We start from the raw sequence: 25,984 nt of genomic DNA, 5'->3' as shown, positions 1-25,984 counted from the left end.
CGGGGGTGCGGCTTATCTACGGGTGTGGCTTATACACGGAACTTTACGGTACTTAATGTATTTCTCTAGTTTATGTAAGAAATTTACGGGGTTTGGTTTGAAATTCAAGCAACTTACTGCAAAACCAAAAACTATATTGCGTGTGTCATTATGTGTATTTATGTGTATAAAGCATTCACCGACGAGCGCCATTTTTCTAAGCCTCTGTCATGCTATATAACAAAACACTTAATGACTGATCTCAATGTTTCCCTCAGCTTCACCTTGGGAAACACTGAGATTCTCGGGAAACAAAATTAACTGTTTCCCTTGCAAACAGTCATTTAGTGTATAATGATACCCTGAAGGACACCTGTTTTCCATTATTTTCCATCAGTAGCAAACTAATTCCATTTTTTAGATCGATCTGCTTTTCTTACTTGGTTGTCCGAGCAAAACAGGTGATAAACAAGAAATAAAAATATGGAGTCGGTAATGAGAAATCCCGGCCAATTTTCAAGTCATTAAGTTTTCTTTCACTTCTCTGTTGATAAAAATCCATACATGTCATTCAAAGTTAAAACATCAGTAGTAGACAACAGTCAAATGCAAAATTTCTTGTCATTATCTTCTTGTTAATGTAAGTGTTAGATTTCTATTGAATTTAACTGATGAAAGATAAAAAGTGATTATATAGCATATAAGGGAAAATGGTAGAGCTGATTATTGTGTAACAGGATTGTATATATTTCAGTTTAGTTTTACTGTGCACTGTAATAGCAATCTACAACAAAGCAAAATATTACTCTCTGTATCTTCCACTAAAACACAACATGAAACAACTCATTGCCAAAATTACTTGTAGATAGCGGCAGAAATAGTCGCTGCGTTCTTTCAGAAATTTTAGTCTTCTCAATGCAAAATTTAAAATTTCTTTTTCCTTCTTTACTTTCAGAACTTTGGTTTTATCACCTTTTGTCACAGAGAAATTAAACCAATACACTGACAATTCTCAAGAATAATTGAGAACTATTGACTTAGCAACTAGCTTTCCTATGATCGACTCATGCTGAAATTAATGCATGGCAGATTGTCTAATCTGTTGGCTTAGAGACTGCGCATAAAAAATTACAACCTGCAGCCAAAAATGTTTGTGGGAGTAACTGCAGAATACCCCACCACATCAAGCCCTTTACTGAAAATAGGTGGCCACGTGGTACACAGTGAGTGTAACAAATGCAAGACTGGAAGTTATCTTTTTCGCTGGCTACGCAGTACGCAGTATGCAGTGAGTTATACATACAAGACGGGAAGTTACCGTATCTTTTTCGCTGGCTACGCAGTACTCAGTACACAGTGAGTAATAAATGCAAGACTGGAAGTTATCTTTTTCGCTGGCTTCGCAGTACACAGTATGCAGTGAGTAGTAAATGCAAGACTGGAAGTTGTCTTTTTTGCTGGCTATACAGTACTCAGTACCCAGTGAGTAATAAATGCAAGACTGGAAGTTATCTTTTTCGCTGGCTATGCTGTATGGGGTATAGAGTGACTAATGATTGCAAGAGTATATGCTGTCTTTGTCGCTGGATATGCAGTTCGCAGTGGTATATTCATGTGTATTTCGGCTTATGGAGTAAAGAACGAGGTATATTCATGTGTCAATTCATGTTTTACTCACTGTGTACCGCGTACGCCAGCACATAACATGCAACGCCATTTTGAATTTATTTTATTTTTTATACTTGAACTTAAATTCATTAGTTTCTAAATACCGCGTAGCCAGCTACGTGGAATTTAGTTTGAGTGGCAGGGTATTCTGCAGTTAAGCCAGTTTGTGAATTACAGAATACAGGGCCACTTATTTGCATGTCATTGAATAAGAATAGCATCTATTGTGTTAAGCCTCGTTCTACAAGGCACATAAATGATCGAGCATGATCAAGAAACCCGGCCAATTTCCAGTTTGTCAATTTTTGTTTCCTGTTTTTTTCCTCGCTTTTCGGCGAAATAACGTTTTCACAGTTTTTAGAATACTTGTTGAATATCCTTCAAAGCAATCTAACAGACCCACATAAGCCTCCACAACTGAATGTTTACTCAAATTCATGGACGGCTCGCAAAATCTGTAGGCTTGGAATGCGCGTAAAAAATACCATCCAGTTACAAGCTGCAGCCTACAAACTTCTTTAAGCCTTCTTCGATTCATTTGTATTAAAAAATTCTTATAAGTACGTTCACTCTTACCTTAACGAGAAGAAAATCCCTTGGATTGCAGCAACAAGATGTAACAATGGCCGCCATAAACAACACAACACTGGAACTTAGTTTCCTCGCGGTAACGGTAGAAAGAATCAATGACGTTTGGACTGGACTCCCGATTACAATCAGGATCAAAACACTATTTGGCAAAAAGAGACGTTTTGGCATCAAATACAAGCAATTTGCAGAGTCGCAACTTTTTAAAGTATTTTTAGCAAAATGTAAAGAAAGGGCAATTTCTTTTTTCTGTGTGAGGGAGTGAGTAGACCCGTTGAGCGACGTTACGAGAAAATAACATCTCATTAACCAAGCGCGAGGGCCGTACTGAGGGTAACATCGGTCTGAAATCTTGACAGTACCGTCCGACGCAGTGAGGTCCGTACAGGAAAGACCGAGAGTCGATATTTTCCCAGTTCAGACCCGAGCAAGCTTGGTTAATAAGCGATTGATTACACCCCATTACACGGCTGAAAAACATCTCTAAAAAGCGAAAAGGATTTAAAGAATGGGATGTTGATCAAGAATCCACTTAGACAAGAAAGTCTAGAATCCACTGGGTGTTTAATTGGTAAAGAATTTCCTAAAATTGTTTTTACAAACTAATAAAAAGAACAACAGGGCTCTCCATGCCCGTCAAATTTATGTTATTGCTTTTGTAAGCCAATATAAAGCGCGGTTGGCTCGAACTCCGGCCAACGTTTGCTCTTTCGTGTCCGGTCTGTGCTTAAATAAAAAAAAATCGTCTTTATATTATGAGGGTAAGACTTAAAAGTTTTGCGACTAACAAACCTGTGGCGCTCGGATTCCCGATCGAATTGGAATTTAAGTGTTGGTATTTGTGGAGGGAGGAAAACTGGAGAACCCGGAGAAAAACCCTCGGATCAAGGACGAGAACCAACAACAAACTCAACCCACATATGACGCCAGGTCCGGGCCGAACCCGAGCCACATTGGTGGGAGGCGAGCGCTCTCACCACTGCGCCATCCCTGCTCCCCCCGTGCTTACTCATTTTCCAAGACAGCGGCTGGTAATCGAGACTTTATTCGAGGGATAATTCGGGACAATGGAGTGATTGGTTGATTTTAGCTATTGGCCATCTGACTACCTTTATTATTATACATTGTAGTCACTATCTGTCTTCTCATTGGCTAAGAGTCTACAGTTAATTCTGAGAATCAGCGCAACCTACAGATTAGTGAATAATCTGCTAACAGATTATTCACTAATCTGTAGGTTGGGCGCGAAATGCATGATTTCCGAGAGGAATGTGGGACACATCTGACAGCGAAGGAAATTCATAGTTCGTCGATTCGCTTCTTCAACCGAGCAAAACATTTACCTAAATTGAAAAATTGCGGGACAATAAATTCTCGGAAAACACAAAATGACCGACAAAGATTGCGGAGGAACTATTCCACGAACACCTTGAGAGAAAAGCATTCAAAAGCAAGACGACAAGTAGGAATTCGTAGAACGGTTGTAGTCGTTTTGTCCTTATTTTTCCAGAAAAACAATGTATAATAAAACAATTATTAAATTCGGTTTTTGTGATATCCGGAATAATCAAGATCTCGTTAAGTGTTATCAGCCTCAGCCTTCGGCTTCGGCTGATAACACTTACCTCGACCTTGATTATTCCGGATATCACAAAAACCTCATCCAATAACCGTTTATAGTCGTGTAATAATTTCGTGTTATTGGGATTCCTTGCTTCGCGCATGACTTCGCCGAAATTAAAACAAATTATTTTGGGGTCGTTTTTTCGAGATTCCTTTGAAAGCATTCAATTTGAAGCTTACAAGAAATTTTGGTTTGTTTGAGATCGAATACAAAACTCATTCGGTCGTTTGTATATTATGAGAGTTGCATTAGAGTTTAAATATAAAAATATTGTCTTAAAACAATGAAATTTTAAGAAACATCTTTCAGCCAAGACAATACAGGATTTTTTAAAAAGGGATGGGTGGGGGGGGGGGTGGGTAACACTGTGTCGCACCAAGGGTACTTACCAGGCGCAAACAGGAGGGTTGGACCGTAATTGGTTAACCGGGAAGGTCTTTCTGGCATTAAAAAGTATAATGCTCACAAAAATTGAAATGTTTGATTTGAAAATTATAATTATCAGTCTGCAGTTGTCCGGTGTTTTGTAGATTCCAAATTGAAACAGACTCCAATCGGAAAAAGTGTGGTTTAAACCCGGATTTGAAAAATTAAAAAAATATAATTCAACTAGTTTTCAGCCAGTCCAAGTGAGCAAATTAAGGGCCAACGCTATCCTCTATCTTAGATTAACAAATGCAAAATCAACCGATTTCTCTCTTCTGAAAATAATTATTTTGTGTGTGAACTACCAGACGTTACATGTCAAACAATTGGACAGCGTCCAGCGTAAAATTAAGAGGACATGTGCACAAATTTCACACAAAAATGAAAATTCTTGGCAAGAGTCCTTCCATGGATTTAGCTCATACTCTTACCATGGGTAGGCCTTAATATGACATAAATCACAGTATACTTTGTTTGGTTAAATATCGATTTGTTTTCGAGAAAATCGATAATTCTAAAATCCAGCAAAATTGACGCTTTCGGAGCTCAAAATTTATGCCGAGTTTGTTAGCTTCGCGTCGAAAAATAGAGCACTCTGGAAGACAAATATCTATCAAATGTAGAAGAATAACATCAAATTAGTACGTCGAAAGCAATTTCTGCTCTTGAAGTCCTTTTATTTACAAAATATAATTAAATTTATTCGACACACTTTTGATTTAATTCAAAATAGGTCAAACTTATCGCTTTATTTGAGTATGAGCGAAGCGAAATAAATGGCCGAAAATTTGGTATTAGACAGATAAATGATTGTTCTTTTCGATACTAAAAGGATTTCCTGGAGAAATGATTTAGTGCGATGCTTTCAGATCTCAAAGTTGCTTAAAATTCGTTAATTTAACCGACCGTGACATTGTTGATCTTATCAACTTTATGTAAACATTCCACGCAAAGGTTAATTTTCCCCATGTGAACTTCAACTGAGTAAAATAAAAACATAGACTTGCTTACCTTGGTGTTCACTGATACATTGTAAATCCTGTTTTCCTCATTTAGACAAAACCTAAGCCCTCGGCGAAGCTGGTTATCCAATTTTCTTGACGCGCCATTTGTAACTGATTTCCACGTCTTGAAGTGACAGTTCTTTTCCATGCATTCTTGAAAACAGTCCAGTCTTAACTGATCAGTGTAAACAGGAATACGAAGTACTTTGCTTTAAATTAACTTAAAGCTTAGCAGCAGTGGTAGATAAATCGATACGGCCGGCGAATCTTCGTTTCGAAAACCGCCATTTGAGATTTGTCGGCCCGTTGTCCTGCGGTATGCAGATAATTAATTCACACTTGAGTAACTTCCGGCACATGAAATCGACAACCACCGTGACCAGATAGCACCCTGCTTTTTGGTATATTGGTTGAGGCACTATTTTTATTATTTTAATATAAGCTCTGAATCAAAAACTTTTGGGCTGAACTTGTAATTAAGTTTCACTTCAGTAAGCCACCGTTCGAGAGAGTTGTTAAATGGTTGCATGAAAGCGCTTTTAACTTCCGGGTCGAAAGTTCTTCTGTTGCGTCTCTTCCCTTTGTTTCATATTTTTTTATCCAGTTCTATTAGGCTAAGGCAAAACAGTTGTAGAGTCAACTCTCTCTTATTGAAGACCTCTATAAGACGGACACCTGGTGTTGGTCCTGTCCTTGCCGTTTTTTCAGTCATTTTTATACTGTAACTAGGGCTACGTTTACACGGGACCGGACCGGATCGGCCTCTGTTTACACGGTTTAGGATCCGTCCCAGACCGGCTCCAGAACAATCCCGTGTAAACAGAAGGCCTATCCGGTCCAAACATCGGACCAGATCCGTTCTGGAGCCAGAGCTTGCGGGGAGGGACGAGCGCCTCGCCGTCAGGGGACCCAAATGTATTAAAAATATCATAGTCATTATATAAATATTTTGTTTTTAAACCTGTTTTCCGGTGTGTTTTTGAGTTGATTTGGAAGCTATTAGGGGAAAGACGGTTTAAGTTTCAAATATTATCCGCAGTCTGTTCCTTCGTAAATACGACGGTTGTAATTATAATACCACTCAAGTTTCCAAACAACAAGTGATATAAAGTAATAACTTTATAATCACCTTAATTCTCAATTCCCTAGGCGAACTTCATAAGGAGGGAGTTGTGGAAGCCGGGGTACTCCCCAAAAACGGCTCTGTGCCGTCCAATGAGGTCGTGATTTTGGGTTCCCGATCTAGAACGGGATTTTCAAATATAGACGATATCTAGAACGAGGTATGGTACATTTGAACACACAAAAGTTTCAAAATATCAGCAGGCAAAACGGGGTGACTTGTTTCTAGAACGCGGTATCTTTTGAATGCAAGTTCTTTCTAACTGAATACCAGAGGCCCTTCCAATTATGCTGGTAAAAAGGAAATTTTATGCTTCTAGCAATGCTTGTTTTTTGTCCGAAATAATGTTCAACTGTAATTATGTTCATTTTTTTAAAATAATGCTACTTTGGTATAAATGGCTTGTTGTATTTTGCAGAAATAAATACAAAAAATGGCATCACGTCAGAAGTCCATAACAAACTTCTGATTACGTGTACTTTTCTTCACCTAGCTTTAATCGAATGAAGTGAAAAACATCCCTTCCTTTATTTTTACACCAATATACACCTTGGTGTAAACAGTCATAAATGTTCGGCGTTTTATTATAAATTATTTATCGTGACTTGTATTACAACTGCATATACATGATATATGGTCCCTTTTTCCCCATTCCTTCCCCACCTTTCCTTCCCGCTTTCATTTCGCCCAATCCTCCACAGTAGAAAGTAGGAGAGTCTGTTTACAGGCTAGACTACACATAATATATATTCTTTAACATTCACGGAAGACAGATCCAACGACGCCATCTAAGATTTTGTGTACAGCCAACTCTCTCTCTGAAACGGGCACCTTCGGGACCGGCTCCAACTCAGTTCGTCTAATTTACGCGGTAGAGAAATTTGGGTACGGACCCGTCGCAAAAATGGTCCGCACCTAACCACTTTTGTAGAGAAACAGTGAATTCAAAACGGGGCCATAGGCGCCTATGGCCCCGTTTTGATTTGACTGTTTCTCTACAAAAGTGGTCTGGTCCGGACAATTTTTGCGACGGGTCCGTACCCAGATTTCTCTACCGTGTAAACGCGCCTTAAAAGAGATGTCCGTCTTATAGGGATTTTAAAGTCGTTTCAAATTTTCCACTGAAGAAGGGGCAGTAACCCCGAAACGTATGGAAACAGTTATCTATCATCTGGCCCATTTTGCATTTACATCTTAAATTATCGTTTACATACACTAGTTATATGTGCTACACAGTCACACGAAATTTCTGTTAGATATTTCTATGTTACCGTCTCAAAGGGAATTTAGTCTATGTTTACACGGGACCGGTCCGGAACGGATCCGGTCCGATTTTCGGACCGGATAGGCCTTCTGTTTACACGGGACCGTTCTGGAACCGGTGCGGGACGGATCCAAAACTGGACCTGCTATTTTGCAGGTCCATGGAACCGTTTCAGACCGGTTCCAGAACGGTCCCTTGTAAACACATGGATCGGTTCCAAACGGTTCCGTGTAAACAGAGGCCGATCCGGTCCGGTCCGGTTCGGAACGGTTCCGGTCCGGTCCCGTGTAAACGTATAGCCCTAGTTACAGTATAAAAATGACTGAAAAAAAGGCAAGGACAGGACCAACACCAGGTGTCCGTCTAATTAAGGCACGTTTACACGAGCGAGAAGATTGAGTACGGACCCGTCAAAAAATTGGTCCGGACCTGACAGGCGCGTTTACACGGTAGAGAAATTTGGGTACGGACCCGTCACAAAAATGGTCCGGACCTAACCACTTTTGTTGAGAAACAGTCAAATCAAAACGGGGCCATAGGCGCCTATGGCCCCGTTTTGATTTGACTGTTTCTCTACAAAAGTGGTGAGGTCCGGACGAATTTTTGACGGGTCCGTACCCAAATTTTTCTGTCGTGTAAACGCGCCTAAACAGTCAAATCAAAACGGGGCCATAGACGCCTATGGACCCGTTTTGATTTGACTGTTTCTCTACAAAAGTGGTCAGGTCCGGACCAATTTTTTGACGGGTCCGTACTCAATCTTCTCGCTCGTGTAAACGCGCCTTTATAGAGGTCTTCAATAAGAGAGAGTTGACTCTACAACTGTTTTACCTAAGCCTAATAGAACTGGATAAAAAAATATGAAACAAAGGGAAGAGACGCAACAGAAGAACTTTCGACCCGGAAGTTAAAAGCGCTTTCATGCAACCATTTAACAACTCTCTCGAACGGTGGCTTACTGAAGTGAAACTTAATTACAAGTTCAGCCCAAAAGTTTTTGATTCAGAGCTTATATTAAAATAATAAAAATAGTGCCTCAACCAATATACCAAAAAGCAGGGTGCTATCTGGTCACGGTGGTTGTCGATTTCATGTGCCGGAAGTTACTCAAGTGTGAATTAATTATCTGCATACCGCAGGACAACGGGCCGACAAATCTCAAATGGCGGTTTTCGAAACGAAGATTCGCCGGCCGTATCGATTTATCTACCACTGCTGCTAAGCTTTAAGTTAATTTAAAGCAAAGTACTTCGTATTCCTGTTTACACTGATCAGTTAAGACTGGACTGTTTTCAAGAATGCATGGAAAAGAACTGTCACTTCAAGACGTGGAAATCAGTTACAAATGGCGCGTCAAGAAAATTGGATAACCAGCTTCGCCGAGGGCTTAGGTTTTGTCTAAATGAGGAAAACAGGATTTACAATGTATCAGTGAACACCAAGGTAAGCAAGTCTATGTTTTTATTTTACTCAGTTGAAGTTCACATGGGGAAAATTAACCTTTGCGTGGAATGTTTACATAAAGTTGATAAGATCAACAATGTCACGGTCGGTTAAATTAACGAATTTTAAGCAACTTTGAGATCTGAAAGCATCGCACTAAATCATTTCTCCAGGAAATCCTTTTAGTATCGAAAAGAACAATCATTTATCTGTCTAATACCAAATTTTCGGCCATTTATTTCGCTTCGCTCATACTCAAATAAAGCGATAAGTTTGACCTATTTTGAATTAAATCAAAAGTGTGTCGAATAAATTTAATTATATTTTGTAAATAAAAGGACTTCAAGAGCAGAAATTGCTTTCGACGTACTAATTTGATGTTATTCTTCTACATTTGATAGATATTTGTCTTCCAGAGTGCTCTATTTTTCGACGCGAAGCTAACAAACTCGGCATAAATTTTGAGCTCCGAAAGCGTCAATTTTGCTGGATTTTAGAATTATCGATTTTCTCGAAAACAAATCGATATTTAACCAAACAAAGTATACTGTGATTTATGTCATATTAAGGCCTACCCATGGTAAGAGTATGAGCTGAATCCTAGAAGGACTCTTACCGGCAAATGTTTGACCGTAAGTAACCTGTGCTCTTAAACCCTGGGCATGCAGTGAGCCTGTGGGAGGGACAAGCCTGTAAAAAGCTGCATAAATTGGGTATCTAGCACTTGTAAAGAAAGATTTACGTGGATGTAATGTTTGTTTCTTTGAATGCGTGCGTTTTTGCCAACTGAATTATAAGGTTTGTATATTGTTAACTAAAAAATTTAAAGCGAGGGTCACAGGCACCCTAGGATCCCACCTCGCTACGCCCTTGTAAAGGGCTTATAGTCATAGTGGGAATACGAAAACCGTAAACACTTCTATCAGTATACTTTGAAACAGAATGTTTCAAAATTGTGTTGCGTCATCATTTCCTTGTCATTCCTTTTACACATGAGGACGATATCGAAAACTAGTTTGTGAGAGCTGCCATTGGGATAATATAGTGTTTTTTAAAGAAATTTATCGGGATTTCTACGGGTTACCAGCCTTAAATCACACAAGATGTTGAAAAAACACTGAGCATAATATATAACAAATCAAAGATCTCTTCGAGATATCGACTTTTTTTGCGTGAGGTTAGTATGAGTAGAAGGTTTATCCTGGGCATTGTTGTTCGAACATATCATGGAAGAATTCAAACGTCTTTCAGTTCAAGCATTTTTTATTTTCGCGGAGTAAATGCTGTATTTGTCAGTCGCGACGACTGGGTGCTTTGCGACTCATATACTTTGGCTTGGTTAAAAAAGGTAAACTTTGACGTTTGCCTTTAACATGTTTAATCAAAATAGTTGTTTCCTTTCGAGTTAGAAAGATTTCTACTCGGCTTAATGCAGAAAAATAACGCCTGATCGCAGGTTAGGTTACGCACGACAGAGTTACCTTTTGTCTCGTCACGCAATCTTAACCCCACATTGAGAAGTAAAGTTTCGTTTGGATATTACCAAAAGCCGTTTCTCCTCGCGTTATTCTTTACCTTACGGCTACACATGCCATTTCTAACGACTACATTTCCAGCAAAACAGTTGCTGTTATTTTTCTAATGGCGATCGATGCATTTACTTCTGAACAGAAGAAACGTTTAACGTTTACTGCTTCCACCGGAAGTAATTTCACAACAGGCTACAAAAACACTTATAAATATCACTTAACACATTTAATGGTTTGAAACAAAAGGTTTGTCAAACAGAGCGATTATTCAATAAATGTGTAAAATGTTTTACTCTCAGTTATTGAAGGCCCGATTTGCTGCCGGGATTTGCTGAAAGAAAACATTTATTTTTATGAGAAATGCAAAACGTTTACACTGTTCTTAGTGGCACATTTTCCAACACAACAGAGCTAACCTCAGATTTATGCCACCACAAAATTACACAAAGAAACGCTCGTCCGATCGGTCCCCTTGCCTGACCCGAATATTTTAAGAGGTCAATTTCGTTACACAATTGTCGCGGCAAATACTATTTAATATACACTGATCGAGCTCGGCAGCTGTAGCTGCAGTCTGTAATAGTAATGGGGATAAATAACAGCTTTATTAAAATCAAACCCGCCGTCAATTCCATTAGAAAGGCGTTTGAATAGCATAATATTTTCGCCCTCTATCTATCGTGTGTCGAAACAGATCGGATGACCGGCGATCAGTGCCGTCAAATTCGGGAAGAATTCTGAATTTCTTGCAACCGACGATATTTCCGGTGCCTAAATCCCGGGGTATCCAATCGAACGTTCGGTAATCGAACTCAATCGAACACCAATCGTTCGATTGGGTTCGGTAATCGAACATAATCGAACTCACAATAAAATTTGGTCAATCGAACTCAATCGAACGTTCGATTACCGAACAGTGAACAATCGAACTCAATCGAACGTTCGATTACCGAACTCCTGTTTGTTTATACTGCGTACATATTGTACGGTGCACCGTTCCCCTAATCCTTTTTTGGCGATTCGCCATAACAGCAGTTTTCAGATGACGGAAGAGGATCAGGAGTTTATCAAGAATAAGCTTCCTGAGCTGGTCGAAAAAGAATCGAAACGTTCAAAACAGGAAGAAAAAGAAAGACAAGGAAAAATCAAACAATTGAAAGCAGGGGATCCGAAGGACATGACAGTTATTTTGCTACGCGAAGTTTTGTTAGAGATGGGAGTTTCGTTTAAGTCAAGTGATTCAAAACAAAAACTTGTCGATAAAGTCACTCAAGCAAGATCATGACCCGGCCAGTCGATGGCACGGTAGACAGATGGAGTGGGCTGATGCATGCGCAGGACAACTCATTAGAAATTTCTCAAGCACGCGACGTTAATTCTGCATCGATTGATTTCAAGAGCCACGGCTGGGGCAGTCGAACAACGTACTCGTCCGAAACTAAAGTCAATTTTACATGCAAGTTTTTTGCTTATTACGATGATTTCGATCTAAAGAAAACAAATTGTTTTACTTGTTCACTTGTTATTTTTGCAGTGAATGAAATGGTGCAACTTCTGTTTGAGTGTAACGGTGAAAAGCAGGGCAGAAACCATATCCTTCCTTCTAATATAGAAATGTAAACAATAGTGCATTTCAGTTATTTTACCGTCGTTTTGTTCTCTTCTACCAAATATATTTTACTAAACATTGACATTCAGTTCGATATTTGGACGTTTTTATATTTATTCCATTCAATAAAAGTTGATTTTGATTAGCCCTGCGTGATTTACTTATTAAGAGAAAGATTCCGAACAAAATCGAACCCGATTGAGTTCGATTGTGTTCGATTGCGTTCGATTGGTTCGATTGGTTCGAAAATCGAACTCACAGCAAAATAGATGTTCGATTTTGTTCGATTACCGAACCCAATCGAACGATTGGTGTTCGATTGGGTTCGATTGATTTTTGGTTCGATTTTGTTCGATTGGATACCCCGGGCTAAATGAAGCAAACATACAAGTGCTATCCTTCGCAATTATATAATTCGATAGTAATTCGCTATCCGCCGCTTAAATTTCTCGGCAGCCTGAATAATTTTGCAGTGGGAATCAAGGTGTTATTGCCGGATCTTCGACTAATAAATTCAATTTTGGGCCATTTTTTGGATACCTTCAATCTGTTTTCACTTACTAAAGCAAAAATGTTTGGAATCTATCATTTTTCGAGCCTTTTGAGAATCTCGGCCTCGCATTGTGCCTTTCTCGCCCCTTTTTTCTTGTCAAGAATGCGTCCCCTCCATACAAAGCCTTTGCCCAAACTAAAATTGTTGTCCGACTCACGCGGGGGGGGGGGGGGGGGGGAGGGGGCTATCATGTGGCGAAATCTATTTTTAGTAATAGTGCGCTTCGCTAGATGATGTTGCAATTCTAAATTGTGCAACTCAGCAGAAATAATCAATTGTCACGAAATGAGTTCCCTTTGGTTAACTATAGCAACGTTTTAGTGTGTGAAAGACTTGTACGAGTACAAATTTGCGTTGTTAATCGTTTTAGGTTAAATTAATATTAGCGCCTAAAGACTTGTACTAGTAAAAATTGCGTTCTTAATCGTTTTAAACTTCACTGCCTTCGAGCGCTGAACCGCTTACATTCTTAATTGGTTATGTGACGTAAGATTTGGGCTACTCACGTTTTTGATTCTTATATAATGTTTGTAAATTTGACAAGTCACGTTTTTTCTACAAGAACGGAAGTGCTGAAGCACAATTGTGCAACTCAGCAGAAATAATCAATTGTCACGAAATGAGTTCCCTTTGGTTAACTATTAGCAACGTTTTAGTGTGTGAAAGACTTGTACGAGTACAAATTTGCGTTGTTAATCGTTTTAGGTTAAATTAATATTAGCGCCTAAAGACTTGTACTAGTAAAAATTGCGTTCTTAATCGTTTTAAACTTCACTGCCTTCGAGCGCTGAACCGCTTACATTCTTAATTGGTTATGTGACGTAAGATTTGGGCTACTCACGTTTTTGATTCTTATATAATGTTTGTAAATTTGACAAGTCACGTTTTTTCTACAAGAACGGAAGTGCTGAAGCACAATTGTGCAACTCAGCAGAAATAATCAATTGTCACGAAATGAGTTCCCTTTGGTTAACTATTAGCAACGTTTTAGTGTGTGAAAGACTTGTACGAGTACAAATTTGCGTTGTTAATCGTTTTAGGTTAAATTAATATTAGCGCCTAAAGACTTGTACTAGTAAAAATTGCGTTCTTAATCGTTTTAAACTTCACTGCCTTCGAGCGCTGAACCGCTTACATTCTTAATTGGTTATGTGACGTAAGATTTGGGCTACTCACGTTTTTGATTCTTATATAATGTTTGTAAATTTGACAAGTCACGTTTTTTCTACAAGAACGGAAGTGCTGAAGCACAACTATAGAGTGACACTTTACAAGTCACGCGCTTTGATCACCCACAGCGGAAAGTATTCCCTTGAGAGTTAACAAGAATGCGATCCCTTCCGGTTCAGATTTGAGTCCCGTAAACGCTATTCTCCTACTTTTTTGCTTGTAAACAAGCAAAAAAAGTCGAAAAAACACTAAGCTATGAGCAATCACATTCTCCATTTCCCTAACATCCTTTATTAATCATTAAGCAAGACGCTTCTATCAAAACGTGCACATCACTTAGCCTTATTCTTTTAATTACGATTCTCATTGCCGCCCGAAAAGGTTTTGTGAGGTTCTTGTCGAGGCAAATGGCCGATTTAAAGGCCAATTTTACAAGCTATCAGACTAGCCTTCCCAAAAGGATATTCATTGATCGACACACAAACAACTGAAACTAAAGGCAACTTTAACAATTATAACATCTATATAATAATTATATAGTTATAAGCTCTGCAGTCTCTTAACAGTAACGAAACGTTACAAAAATAATTAATTTTCCCTTTCTTGTTTTTTTTATCACAAAATATAATGTGACTACCCATGACGACCCTACATTGTCTACACTGCATCCAATCATGATAGGTCGAACTATAACGTTATGAAAACATCCAACATGTTATTAGTCTTAAAGGTCAAATGAACAGAAATTTTCGACTTTTTTATTTTTTGCCCATGTGTCTATTAAGAGCCAAATAAACATATCCCGAAGTTTCAAAGTAGTCAGACAATTCATCGCAGAGAAATTTCAAGTTGAAAAATGCTTTTTTAAGGCCTTCATAATCGTAGTGTTCGGAAAAATTGTCGGAAAATTGTCGGAAAGAAAAACTTGTGACGTCATAATTGGTGTTTTTGAAGACGACCGCAGACCGATTCCGCAGACCTCACGTTAGAATTTAAATAAATGTGTTTAGTGGCATTTCAAAAAGTTATTTGTTCTGTTCGGCCGTTTTTCAGTTGATTCATTGTTGGTTGTTGTTCAGAGACGCGAATTTTTTTTAAATTAAACAGCTAAAGTTCAAAAATAGCTTAAAGTTTTGTTTTCTGTCGTTTTGCATTATCATGTGAGACATAGGTAGAATGCACGCTGGTATGAAAACAAATCAGGAATCTCTATTGTTCTTCTCATTAGCATCAGTTTACGTTAATGAGCAGAGTAATCTGCACGTGCGTTCACTATACACGTGCGTTTTGAATCTTGGTGCAGAACAACTACGTGAAATAACGAAATTCTGCGTATTTTGGACAACGTCAGCCACGACGGCTAATATTTGGTTTTTAACTCGGAAAATTCCGAGTTTTGGTGTGGGGCCGATTTCACTCCTTCCAACGATTCCTGTTAACGATTCCAACGATTCCTGTACATAAAGGCTATATATTTGTTTCTGAAAACCCAATGTTCTCCTTGTGGTATGCATTCTTCCAAGGCATAGACCCAAGCACACGGAATTTTGTGCTGAACGCATGCGCATATATGAAGTACACAAAGGCTATATATTTGTTTCTGAAAACCCAATGCTCTCCTTGTGGTACGCATTGTTCTAAAGGCGTAAGACCCAAGCACAAGGAATTTTGTGCTAAACGCATGCGCATAACACTTGACGAAGCAAATATTCATTTCCAATATGGCGTACACCAAGATGTCCGAGATGAGTAAACGACGTTCCATCCATGATCGAAATACACTTTTGTAGTCTCAAAAATGAAAAGGTGATGCAGACACTGATGGATAATCAAATTTTTGGCTTGTACACGGTGACAATTTGTAACACTCGATCGTATAAATAATAAGACGATCGAGGGTCAGACACAGGAAGCCGTCCGTATTTAAGACCTTCCTTTTATCGTTATAATGCCTTTTGTATAAAAGTTGCGGCATACGGAGCTTCAACACTTGATTTGAGTTCGAAATCACAATACTCGATGGCCAAAACAGATACTACAAAAAGAAATGAACAATACGTACGATTTCTCAAATACGTGCGATTTCTAACATGACATGATTTTTCGTTCCGGTACAGTAATTGAATTAATGATATGTTTATAGCGAAATGATATAAATACGTGCTTTAAAAAAATATATATATATACATCTATATAAAAACAACAGGAAAAAAAAAAGAAATGATTCGGCAAGTCTGGGATTCGAACTCTCAACGTTGCCGAACTCCAATACACAGTTCACTCCCACTTGTACAACGGCGCCACAACGGAAGTGAATTGAAGAAAAAACATTTGAACCGGATATTGAGCCGCTTAATCATTTCGCTGCAACAGCAGGCTCAACTAAATGTCGTAAACTTTTCTGCAGTTGCGGTTCGGCGTTTCTGTTTTGTTTTGAACCTGGGAAAAAGCTCGTTGTTCAGGCGACGTAACACGGTTAACTTACCAAGCGATTTGCTTTAGTGGCAGCGTTTCTCATTTGTGGATCTGTAAAGTGTATGGACGTTCGATTCGAGAGTGGTCTAGTGTTTGTTGGAGAGCTCAATTTTGTGGTTTCGCTTGAACAGAAGTACACAAGCTATACGAATGGACTCACATCATTTGTGAAGAGTGGAATTATTCATGGTTGTTGCTTTGGGAACCATCATAGGTAAGCTAACTGTTAAAATATTTAAATGTTTGTTATCGGGTATGGTCGGAAGTGCTCGTAAAAGTCACCTGACAAACGACGTGCACTAAACCTTGCTGAACTCAGCGATTCGCCATTTTGTTTAGTGTAGCTGTACATGATTTTTCTCATTTCAGGTGCAACAGTTTATTCTTTGGTCAACATGTATGGAACCAAATGAACACTGCATATATCCAAGTAAAACTTTGACACCAGCTGAGATACTTATAGTAATATTGAAGTTGTAACACCTTGGAGGCCTTTCTCGACATTGCCTGCAGAGCAAGTCAGTCATATGGTAAACTTAATGGATTAAAACGTAGAATTACATGTGCAGTCTGAAAAAGAAACGCATCAAGTACAATAGCCTGCGAGCAGGCTCTCTATTCGGGGGCAACATGAATATATTGAACTCCTCGAGCGCCGAAGGCGCGATCCCGCGAGTGCCGAAGCGAGCCCCCAGAGGGATTTTGTGTCTCGATTTTGGTCGCGGGCTCGCTTCGCTCGCCCAGCGGCTCGCTTCGCTCGCCGACTCGCGCCTTCGGCACTCGCGGATCGCGCCTTCGGCGCTCGAAGAGTTAAATATTCACGTTGCCCCCGATCGAGAGCCTGCTCGCAGGCTACAAGTACAAGTATTCTACATGTCACCACCTAATAATTGATGCCACATGTGGAGTAGTCAGTCATAATAACTAAACAACTGAAATGAACTTATTCTTTGAAGTGAAATGTCAGTCAAGGTCACACTGTTATACAGTCTTCAGTCCAAGTGGCTGTTAAATTATTTTTCTTGCCAAGTACTGTTATCATGTGTCCTGCTCCTGACAAAAATGTCATTGATAAATTATTACAATGCAGTGTTCATCACATACATACATACATACATACATCACAATGTCAATGTCAATTTTTGTCCCTTTCTCACCCAGATAACATGACACCAATCTATTTAATTTAGTAAATTATTATTTGTACAGTATTTTAACAGAGTTCAATAAATATTTGTTGCACCTATTAGGGTAAAACTTGTTCATTTTATACTCTATAATGCTCTTTTCTTGTTATCAGAGGCGACAATTTTATTTGTCAGCACCAAGAATAATTTGGTTATGGGCTCTGGGGACACGATTGCAAAAAAGCTACAAGAACACTAATTCATTATGTGCACGCCTAATAATTAACAAAAAATTATGTTCCAAGTAATGTGCTTATGTCAACACAGAGCCTCTTAATGCTGAGGCCACTGAGAACAGACTTTCCATTTATTCACTTGTCACTGGGTCATTGTCAGTACTGTAACAGTTGAACCTCTTTAACAGAGCATTTTGTCAATTTTGATGATTCCTGTTCCCATTAATTATAACAAACATACCTTTTGTTCATGTGTCAGGTGATGTGTTCCCAATTATTTTTTGGCCATGTTCTCTTGTTTTCTGAAACCCCTGGGAGGTCTTGAAGGACTTGTGGATTCCCCCCCCCCCCCCCCCCAGGAAGTGCTCGTTAAAGATGTTCAACTATACTGACAATGACCCAGTGGCAAGTGAATAAATGAAAACTCTGTTCTCAGTGGCCTCAACATTTTCAACCTTTCATGATTAATTTTCCGAGTTCAGTGGCTCATAGCCACTTTGAATAGTTATTCTATTTGGGGTTAAATGCTCTTTTTGAATTTTTAAAGCTCTTTAAAGCCCTCTTTTTTAAAGTTCTTAAAGCAATAAATAAGCAGACTACGTCCGGAAAGTTGCGAGATTCTCAAGTAAAATATAAATTCATTTTCTTCCAGACGTTGTCGTTGACGTTGCCGTCGGTGCGGTCTGCGGAATCGGTCTGCGGTCGTCTTCAAAAACAGCAGTTATGACGTCAAAAACTTGTTCCATTCCTTCCATTTTAGTGCGGAGTCATTCAAAAATGTTTTCGTGAAGCCTTCGGAAATCTTCGTATTTTTGCTGTTATTCACGCTTTAAGGCTCGGAAAGCAAAAATGTTTCTTAATTTTACTCAATAATGGATAATTTTTGCGTTTGGTTGGTTAAAATGGCATTTTGGAATTTCTGTTCATTTGACCTTTAATGATCTTAAATCATGTCTCAAAACGCAGCAAACAGCCGAACTTTCTTGAACTATTAAAAAAAGTGTACTACAGAATAAGATTATGCAGTTCCACGAGCTTGGTTTACCGCAAACAGTTTCAAATTCCTTTTAGACTATTCCATTTACTAACTGTTATGTACACTTATAACAACATCACTGGGTTAATGTGCCACTTTTCGCATATGATCGTCATAGTGTCTGTGAAGGAAGGCCTTCCCACCAAATACCATCTGACAAATCCAACAGCTCAATCTTACAGCCTGGTCTGGGTTTTGTTTCAAAAACGATGATGGTATAACAACATCACTATATTGACTACCATTACACGACACCTCAGTATTACTGTGAGTTCGTAGATGTTTTCGAACAGAGCTTGCTTGACGGAAACAACGACCACACTGCTGGCACATAAAAGGTTTCTCTTCTGTGTGTATTCTGTTATGCATTTCAAGAGTTCCTGCGTCTCTAAAACACTTATCACAATGTTTGCACTTAAAAGGTTTCTCTTCTGTGTGTATTCTGTTATGCAGGCGAAGGTTTCCCGCTTGTCTAAAACACTTGTCACAATGGTTGCACTTAAAAGGCTTCTCTTCTGTGTGTATTCTGTTATGCAGGCGAAGGTGTTCTGCTTGTCTAAAACACTTGTCACAATGCTTGCACTTAAAAGGTTTTTCTCCTGTGTGTATTCTGTTATGAGTGCGAAGGCTTCCTGCTTGGCTGAAACACTTGTCACAATGCTTGCACTTGAAAGGCTTCTCCCCCGTGTGTGTTCTGATATGTTGGCGAAGGTTCCATGCACGGCTAAAACACTTGCCGCATTCCTTGCATTTACAGGTTGTTGGAGGCATCTTTGGAAGCAATTGAATTTGATGTGCAACAATGATTTTATTCCTGTAATGTAATGACAAAAGCATATTACCAATGTTGTCAGGTTCAGTGTAAGGAAGATACGAGTTAAGTATTCCCCTCTCATATTAACACCTCCCCCCCCCCCTCAATGCTTTTGTATAAGCCCCTCCCATCTTTGTTAAGTCCACTACACTACATGGTTGATCATGTCTGTTTACCAACAAGCGTATCTAATGGCATCAAGATGTTCCTTGCCTTTTTCTGTGTCTCCCTGAGAAACCCCATGGTACTATCTCTTTTTGTTTTTTTTTTTTTTCAGGTGTGGCTTCATGAGGTGTTAAAGCACAATAATAAAAAAACAAAGGTTTCCAGCAGAATTCGGTTTGATCTTTACAGAAGTATAATGTATGGAAAACCCAAAACACAGTTGTATGTTGCAGGGTTGTAGGGATTTTTTTTATTTAGTATGGCGTTTGCTCATGATGGATAGGTCTCTTAACACACAAATACTTCCACTGCTCATTACAAGAACACATCAGAATTGCACATTTGCACCTCTATCTCCTCCATACTCCTAATCCAAAATTTGTGATAAGTCACCCCATCCCCCACACAGACCCAGTGGCAGCTTATATAATTAAACAGGGGATTCATCAAGGTTTGGAGCAGATGGGAATCAAGGTTTTGTACCCGGGCAAAGTATCAGCAAGGCCCAGTCCCTACCATTTTTGCTTAATGCAAGTCGGTTCACTTGTTGAAAACGGCCACGCAAAGAAGTGTTCACAGCGAGTCAATTTATACAAAGTACAAAGGGGAAATGAAAGTTAAATTCAATGCTGCAATAAAAAACAGACCCATAGGACAAAAATACTTTAATAACAGGCCAAAGGAACTTATATTCAGTGGCCACTCTCAGTATGCCACCCCCTCAAAACACATCAGATTCCTATACCATACCAATAATGAATAGACCCTTAGATGTCAAATTTATTGTTAATTTCTATACACTGGACCCCCTGCTCTCCCTCCCCTAACCTCTTGGCCCATACAGCCCCACACCCTAAAAATACAAGAGAGGCAAGTGAGGCAAACACTCAGCTATCATTTTTAATTACACTATATTTGCACCTCATTTATAATGGCAGAATTGTCATAGCAACTTTTATCTATATTTAATGCACGAGTCCATAAAGCACAAAAAAATATTCTTAATAACAATTAACTTATTTTTTTTTTGGGGGGGGGGGGTCCTACAATGTTTCTCATGACTTTTCTTTCAAAATAAAGTGTTTTTATTGTTATTGTTGTTTATAAATTCACACTTAAGGTGCCCAGGGGATGGAAAGAAAGGCAAGAGGGGTGAATGGGGTAAGACTCAACTATCATTTTACACTATATTTGCTCCTCAATCAAAATGGCAGAACTGTCACAGTGGCTTTAATTTATATTTAGTGCATGAGTCCTTAATTGCAATTAACTTTTTTGGGGGTTATTACAATATTTTTTATTGATTTCTTGAAATTAAGTGTTGTTATTGTTGTTGTTGTGGTTACTTGGTATTGTTGCTGTTGTTCTTGTTGTTACATTTACATGGATCTTCATGGAAGCAACACAGTGCCCCCGACTAGTGCTCAAACCTGGACTGCTTGATCCAGACTCTGGTGCACTAACCAGTAAAACTATCATTCTTATGTTGTCCAGAAATAAATAATTTTCTTGAAGCACACATTGCATATAATTGACCATGTGCAGCCCCTTCATAATCTGGCTGGCATTTTTTTGTTGTTTTTTTTTTTTTTTGCTGATAAATCGTTCCAGACCCATGCGGCCCAGTCGGCTCCTTTGTTACGGTCACGCAAGATTTGATGTTTACTAGCGATCACTTGTTTAACATGAACACTCTGCTCTCTGTTTAGAGTAAAATGTATAATTTTGTTTCACTCGAGTGTTATACCAGAAGACAGGGCTGAATAATCACATAGCAAACCAAAGACCACTTGGATATGTCTAAGCTATTTAAAACTACCACTACGTAAGACCCATGTGATCAGTCACCTGTAGCTCTGTAATTAATTATTCACCTATTTTAAAAATATTTATGAATACTCTGACTTCTGTTTGTGTGAAATATTTATTTTGTGTTATTCAAACGTTTGGCTCGGAGCGGGTACCCGGAACGTGTTGAATATTGCAAAATAACGACTTTCTGGATATTCCAATTTTTGTTTTGAGTTTATTTTGGGAATCGAAACAAAAATTGCAAGCCCAGGAAGAATGTGTCAAGGCACAGGAAATACCTCATCACGCCAGGGGAATTACCTGTTGAATCACAGTCAGGTATACTTTATTTATGTCGAGAGAACTGCGTAGCACCCGTGTAAATAGGATATTAAATATTTTTTTAAATGTATTTGAGTGCCGGTAGTAGGCAATACTGCTGATACACCAAATCCCCTTGGATATTCCCCTTTTAAAACAAATTTGGGAAGGTTCCCACGGGGCAAAGAAAGTTCTTGACCCTGGTAGGATTTGAACCTACGACCTCCGGAGTAGATCTACCTATGCTCTACCTATAAAAATACACCACAGATAAAAGCCAATACACATCAATCAACAGATATCAGAAATCGATAACTGCCAAACACAGAATGTCTTGTAATCATCAACTTGTTGGTGTTAAAAGATAAAAAAATCCTATAGAGCTTACAGGGGAACAAAGTACAGATGATAATTGTATAACAGGATCCTATACTTCACCATAATTTTACTTTGCACTGTAAAAGAGATCCACAACAAAGTGAAATTATTATCAAACAACTAAGATGTCAAAAAAAAACTTAAGGCAAAAGCTGTTAAAATTGATGCTAAACGTTTTCGATCTGTTCGGTCATCACTCTGATGATGATCGAACAGATCGAAAACGTTTAGCATCAATTTTAACAGCTTTTACCTTAAGTTTTATTTTTTAACTTTTTATCGGCGAAATGTATATATAACTAAGTTGTCGTCTTCAGATTTTTTTAGATGTGTTCTTCCAGAACACCAACTATAATAAACGCAAAAAAAAGATTGTTTATCCCTGTTCACTAAACAACTTTGTGGTTATCACCTTTTACCGACAAATGGACATAATCAACTGACAATGATTAGCCTGCGTGGCCGGCGTTCGAACGCCGGCCACGCAGGTTAGACAATGATCAACAAATATCGAGACCTATCGATGTAGCGATCAGCTTTCCAATGATCGACTCATGCTCAAATTCATGCATGGCTGCTCAGTAATCTGTTGGCTTGAATAATGCGCATAAAAATTACCATCCAATTACAACCTGCAGCCAACAAAGTTTGTGAATTACAGAATACAGGGCCACTTATTTGCACGTCATTGAATAAGAATAGCATCTATTGTGTTATGCCTCGTTCTACAAAGCATTCCGACACATGTAAATGAGGTGGACCAAAGTGGCCATGAATTCTGTAATTCCACAAAATGCTTTGAGCAATCCTTAAAACACTTGACAGGGTGTTAAAAGATTCTGAGAAGTACGTCACTGCCGGCATGTACTAAAACCCGAAACAACCGAAACGGCCGAAAGAAGCGAAACGAAACAACATAACCGAAACAAGCACAACTACAATATTTTGCCACTTACCGTACTATGCACTCAGTTTAGCCTACTATACACTCCGGTTAGCGTACCATTCGCTCCGGTTAGCCTACTATACACTCATGTTAGCCTACTACACACTCAGGTTAGCCTACTTTTCACTTAGGTTAGCCTACTATGCGCTCCGGTTAGCCTGTTTACGGTTAGCTCTCAATTATACAGTCGGGGGAACAAGTGCCAGTTGATGGCGTGTTCAGGTTTCCGAAACCTGAAAGAGCCCGCAATCTTCGGAAAATGTTCAGTGGGTTGCTTAGTTACATGATCACGCTATCATTACGCAACCACACAGCTGTGGGGATGAAAACAATTTTTTTTGGCGCTTTTCCGCGGGAGTTTTAAAACATTTTTTTAAAGATGTTTTGTTTAATATAAGTTCAATGGAAAGTGGGATCTCAGTTACTTTTGGTTTGGCAAATCTTGCGCGAGACTTAGCAACATGCATCGTTGCTAAGTCTCGGGCATGAATTCATGAATACAACTACCGTGATTCCCTGCAGGCGCGCGCTATAGAGGGAATCGGCTATTAAGGCCACAAAGGACCGTCTTCAGCTACGTCTTGCAAAATAGAAGGTAGATAATTTAATTAAAATGTCACTAATTCTGGAATGTGTGGTGTTAAAATTGAACTTATTTACAAGTTTAAATATTGAAAAAGGGTTCAGATTCCAAAATAACAAAACTGTTAACTCAACAATAGAAAGCAACAAAACCTAAGAGTACACAATTCAATTAAGTTTACCTGACCAAGTTTAGCAGACAATGCAACTGCATAATTTATTCGCATCAGTTTAAACAAACAAATTCAAGGTTCCTGGACGAATAATTCGCCGTTTTTAACCGCTTCAATCGTATGAATAAGAGCTTGTCGATTATTCTAGCCTTTGTGAGATAAGTGATCGTTGTGTTTTAATAGATTTAAATATTTTACACTGTGATAGTAGTGCCGTGTTGTTATAATTATTGTACGGATTCTTGAAAATTGTTCGATAACAGGAGCCATAATCGTAGATGAAATGATAATCTTCTGACAAAAAGGTTGAGGTATATACTTCTCTAAATCAATCACATGCTCAAATCAAATAAATGCCACTTTCAAGACAAACCGAAACCCTGGTCGATAGCAGATTTGTTCAGAGACCGGGACACAAAGACAGGGCAAAACGAATAAGCCTGTTCTATGAAAATTAACTGCCGAAGTAAGTTCTCTTTTAGTTAAGTTTAAATATGGATAGATAAGCTCTATAGATACTAATACTTAAGCTTCAATTTTGGAGAAATTAGGTTTTTTCAATATTAAAGATAAAAAGTTCAATGGTATGAGAAAAGAAGTTAAAATTTAGCGAAAAATGCTAAGCTTGACTCACCTTTCCCGGCTCGTCGTCTGTCGTCGTACATGACAAAAACATCTTGAACCGCCGTCCATACGTTATCAAACAACCTTGGATGACCACAATTACCACCTGCAGGTGCTCAAACACGAACATCTTTGACGAAGGAAATTTTTAAGCCTGTGTTCTAACCAAGAGAGCCAAAAGAACTTCTCTTCGATCATACCCGCGTGGCAAAAGCGCCATTGAACACCAAAACCTCAAGTTTCTTCGGAGATATTCGTATACCACTCTCATTGGACGAAATCATTCGGAAAGAATTCGGGCGCGCACACGAAAATTTCCCAAAACCAGAACTTGTTCTCCCGACTGTATAATGTAATGTGTTTTGTTTGTTTCGGTGATTTCGTTTCGTTTCGCTCGTTTCGGCCGTTTCGGTTGTTTCGGCGGTTTCGTTTCGCTAGTTTCGGTGGTTTCGGGTTTAAGTACATGCCGTCACTGGCTTACCTTAACGAGAAGAAAATCCTTTAGATTGCAGGAACACGGTAAAAATACCTTGATATGGCCGCCATAGACAACACACACTGGAACTAAGTTTCCTCCCGGTGACGGTAGAAATAAACCAGGAAGTCTGGACCGGACTCCTGATTTCAATCACGATCGGAACAGTCAATTCGTAAAACCAAAGTTTCAGATTTCTTATACAAAAGTTCGCAGAGTCTAAAAAAATACCGTATTTATTCGAATAAGCGCCCTGGGCGCTTATTAAATTTTTTGACCTTGAGGGTGGGCGCTTATTGGAGGTGGGCGCTTATTCGAGGCTGGGCGCTTATTAAATTTTCACAATTTTTAGCAAGTAGTACGTTTATTTTTGCACGAAAACAATGTATAATAACTAAACGTGAAGATGTACGAAAGCTGAATTTTAAATGTTCATTGAAAGATTCAGTAATAAAAAACTAAAAAAAATTCGGTCTTCGGGATAGTCTCTTAGTAGTACTTAGTCAATTTTAATCTCAACTTCAACAACAATCAAAATTCCTTTTGTGCCCTCATTATAGTGGGGTGGGGGTGGGCGCTTATTCGAGGCTGGGCGCTTATTAACTTTTCCTACTTACTTGGTGGGCGCTTATTCGAGGTTGGGCGCTTAATCGAATAAGTACGGTATATGGCAATTTAAATTGGTAAACAGCAATTTAAATTGTTGAAAAACAGTTAACCTGGAAATAGGTGTTTTTTCCAAAAGGCAATCTGAGCTTCAACGTTTGGGTTTTGCTCAAATTTTAAGGGAAACTCGCAGTCATTGCAATTGCAGTCGCTCGGAGTTTTTCGATCGTGTTCGGTAAAGGCGGAAAGTTCTCG

General features: G+C 38.9%; 2 protein-coding genes and 1 long non-coding RNA gene across 3 annotated transcripts in view; all 3 read right to left on the bottom strand.

Moving 5' to 3' along the window:
- LOC144630046 (uncharacterized) overlaps positions 1-2,308 on the bottom strand; it is a 51,052-nt gene extending 48,744 nt beyond the window's left edge. The window contains exon 1 of the mRNA XM_078488327.1: positions 2,224-2,308. The gene's annotated coding sequence lies outside the window, so the exon portion shown is untranslated. The remainder of the gene's footprint in view (positions 1-2,223) is intronic.
- Positions 1-25,984, bottom strand: part of LOC144630051 (uncharacterized) — a 162,645-nt gene that overhangs the window by 110,983 nt on the left and 25,678 nt on the right. The gene's annotated exons all lie outside the window — the stretch shown is intronic.
- Positions 18,872-25,192, bottom strand: LOC144630048 (uncharacterized). The gene is made up of 2 exons (XM_078488331.1): positions 25,130-25,192; positions 18,872-19,668 (listed from the first exon to the last, which is right to left on the bottom strand). Exon 2 carries the CDS (start codon positions 19,623-19,625, stop codon positions 18,939-18,941), a length of 687 nt encoding a protein of 228 aa, XP_078344457.1. The 5' UTR covers positions 19,626-19,668; positions 25,130-25,192; the 3' UTR covers positions 18,872-18,938.

The sequence above is a fragment of the Oculina patagonica genome, chromosome 11, assembly GCF_052425735.1.
Source record: "Oculina patagonica isolate OP01 chromosome 11, crgOcupat, whole genome shotgun sequence".
NCBI classification, from domain to species: Eukaryota; Metazoa; Cnidaria; class Anthozoa; order Scleractinia; family Oculinidae; genus Oculina; species Oculina patagonica.
The sequence above is the reverse complement of the archived record's forward strand: the minus strand, read 5'-3'. Positions and strand labels throughout refer to the sequence as shown.

Bases quoted from the DNA above. Each gene is read 5' to 3' on its own strand.
- LOC144630048 (XM_078488331.1), bottom strand. From the start codon at position 19,625: ATGCCTCCAACAACCTGTAAATGCAAGGAATGCGGCAAGTGTTTTAGC.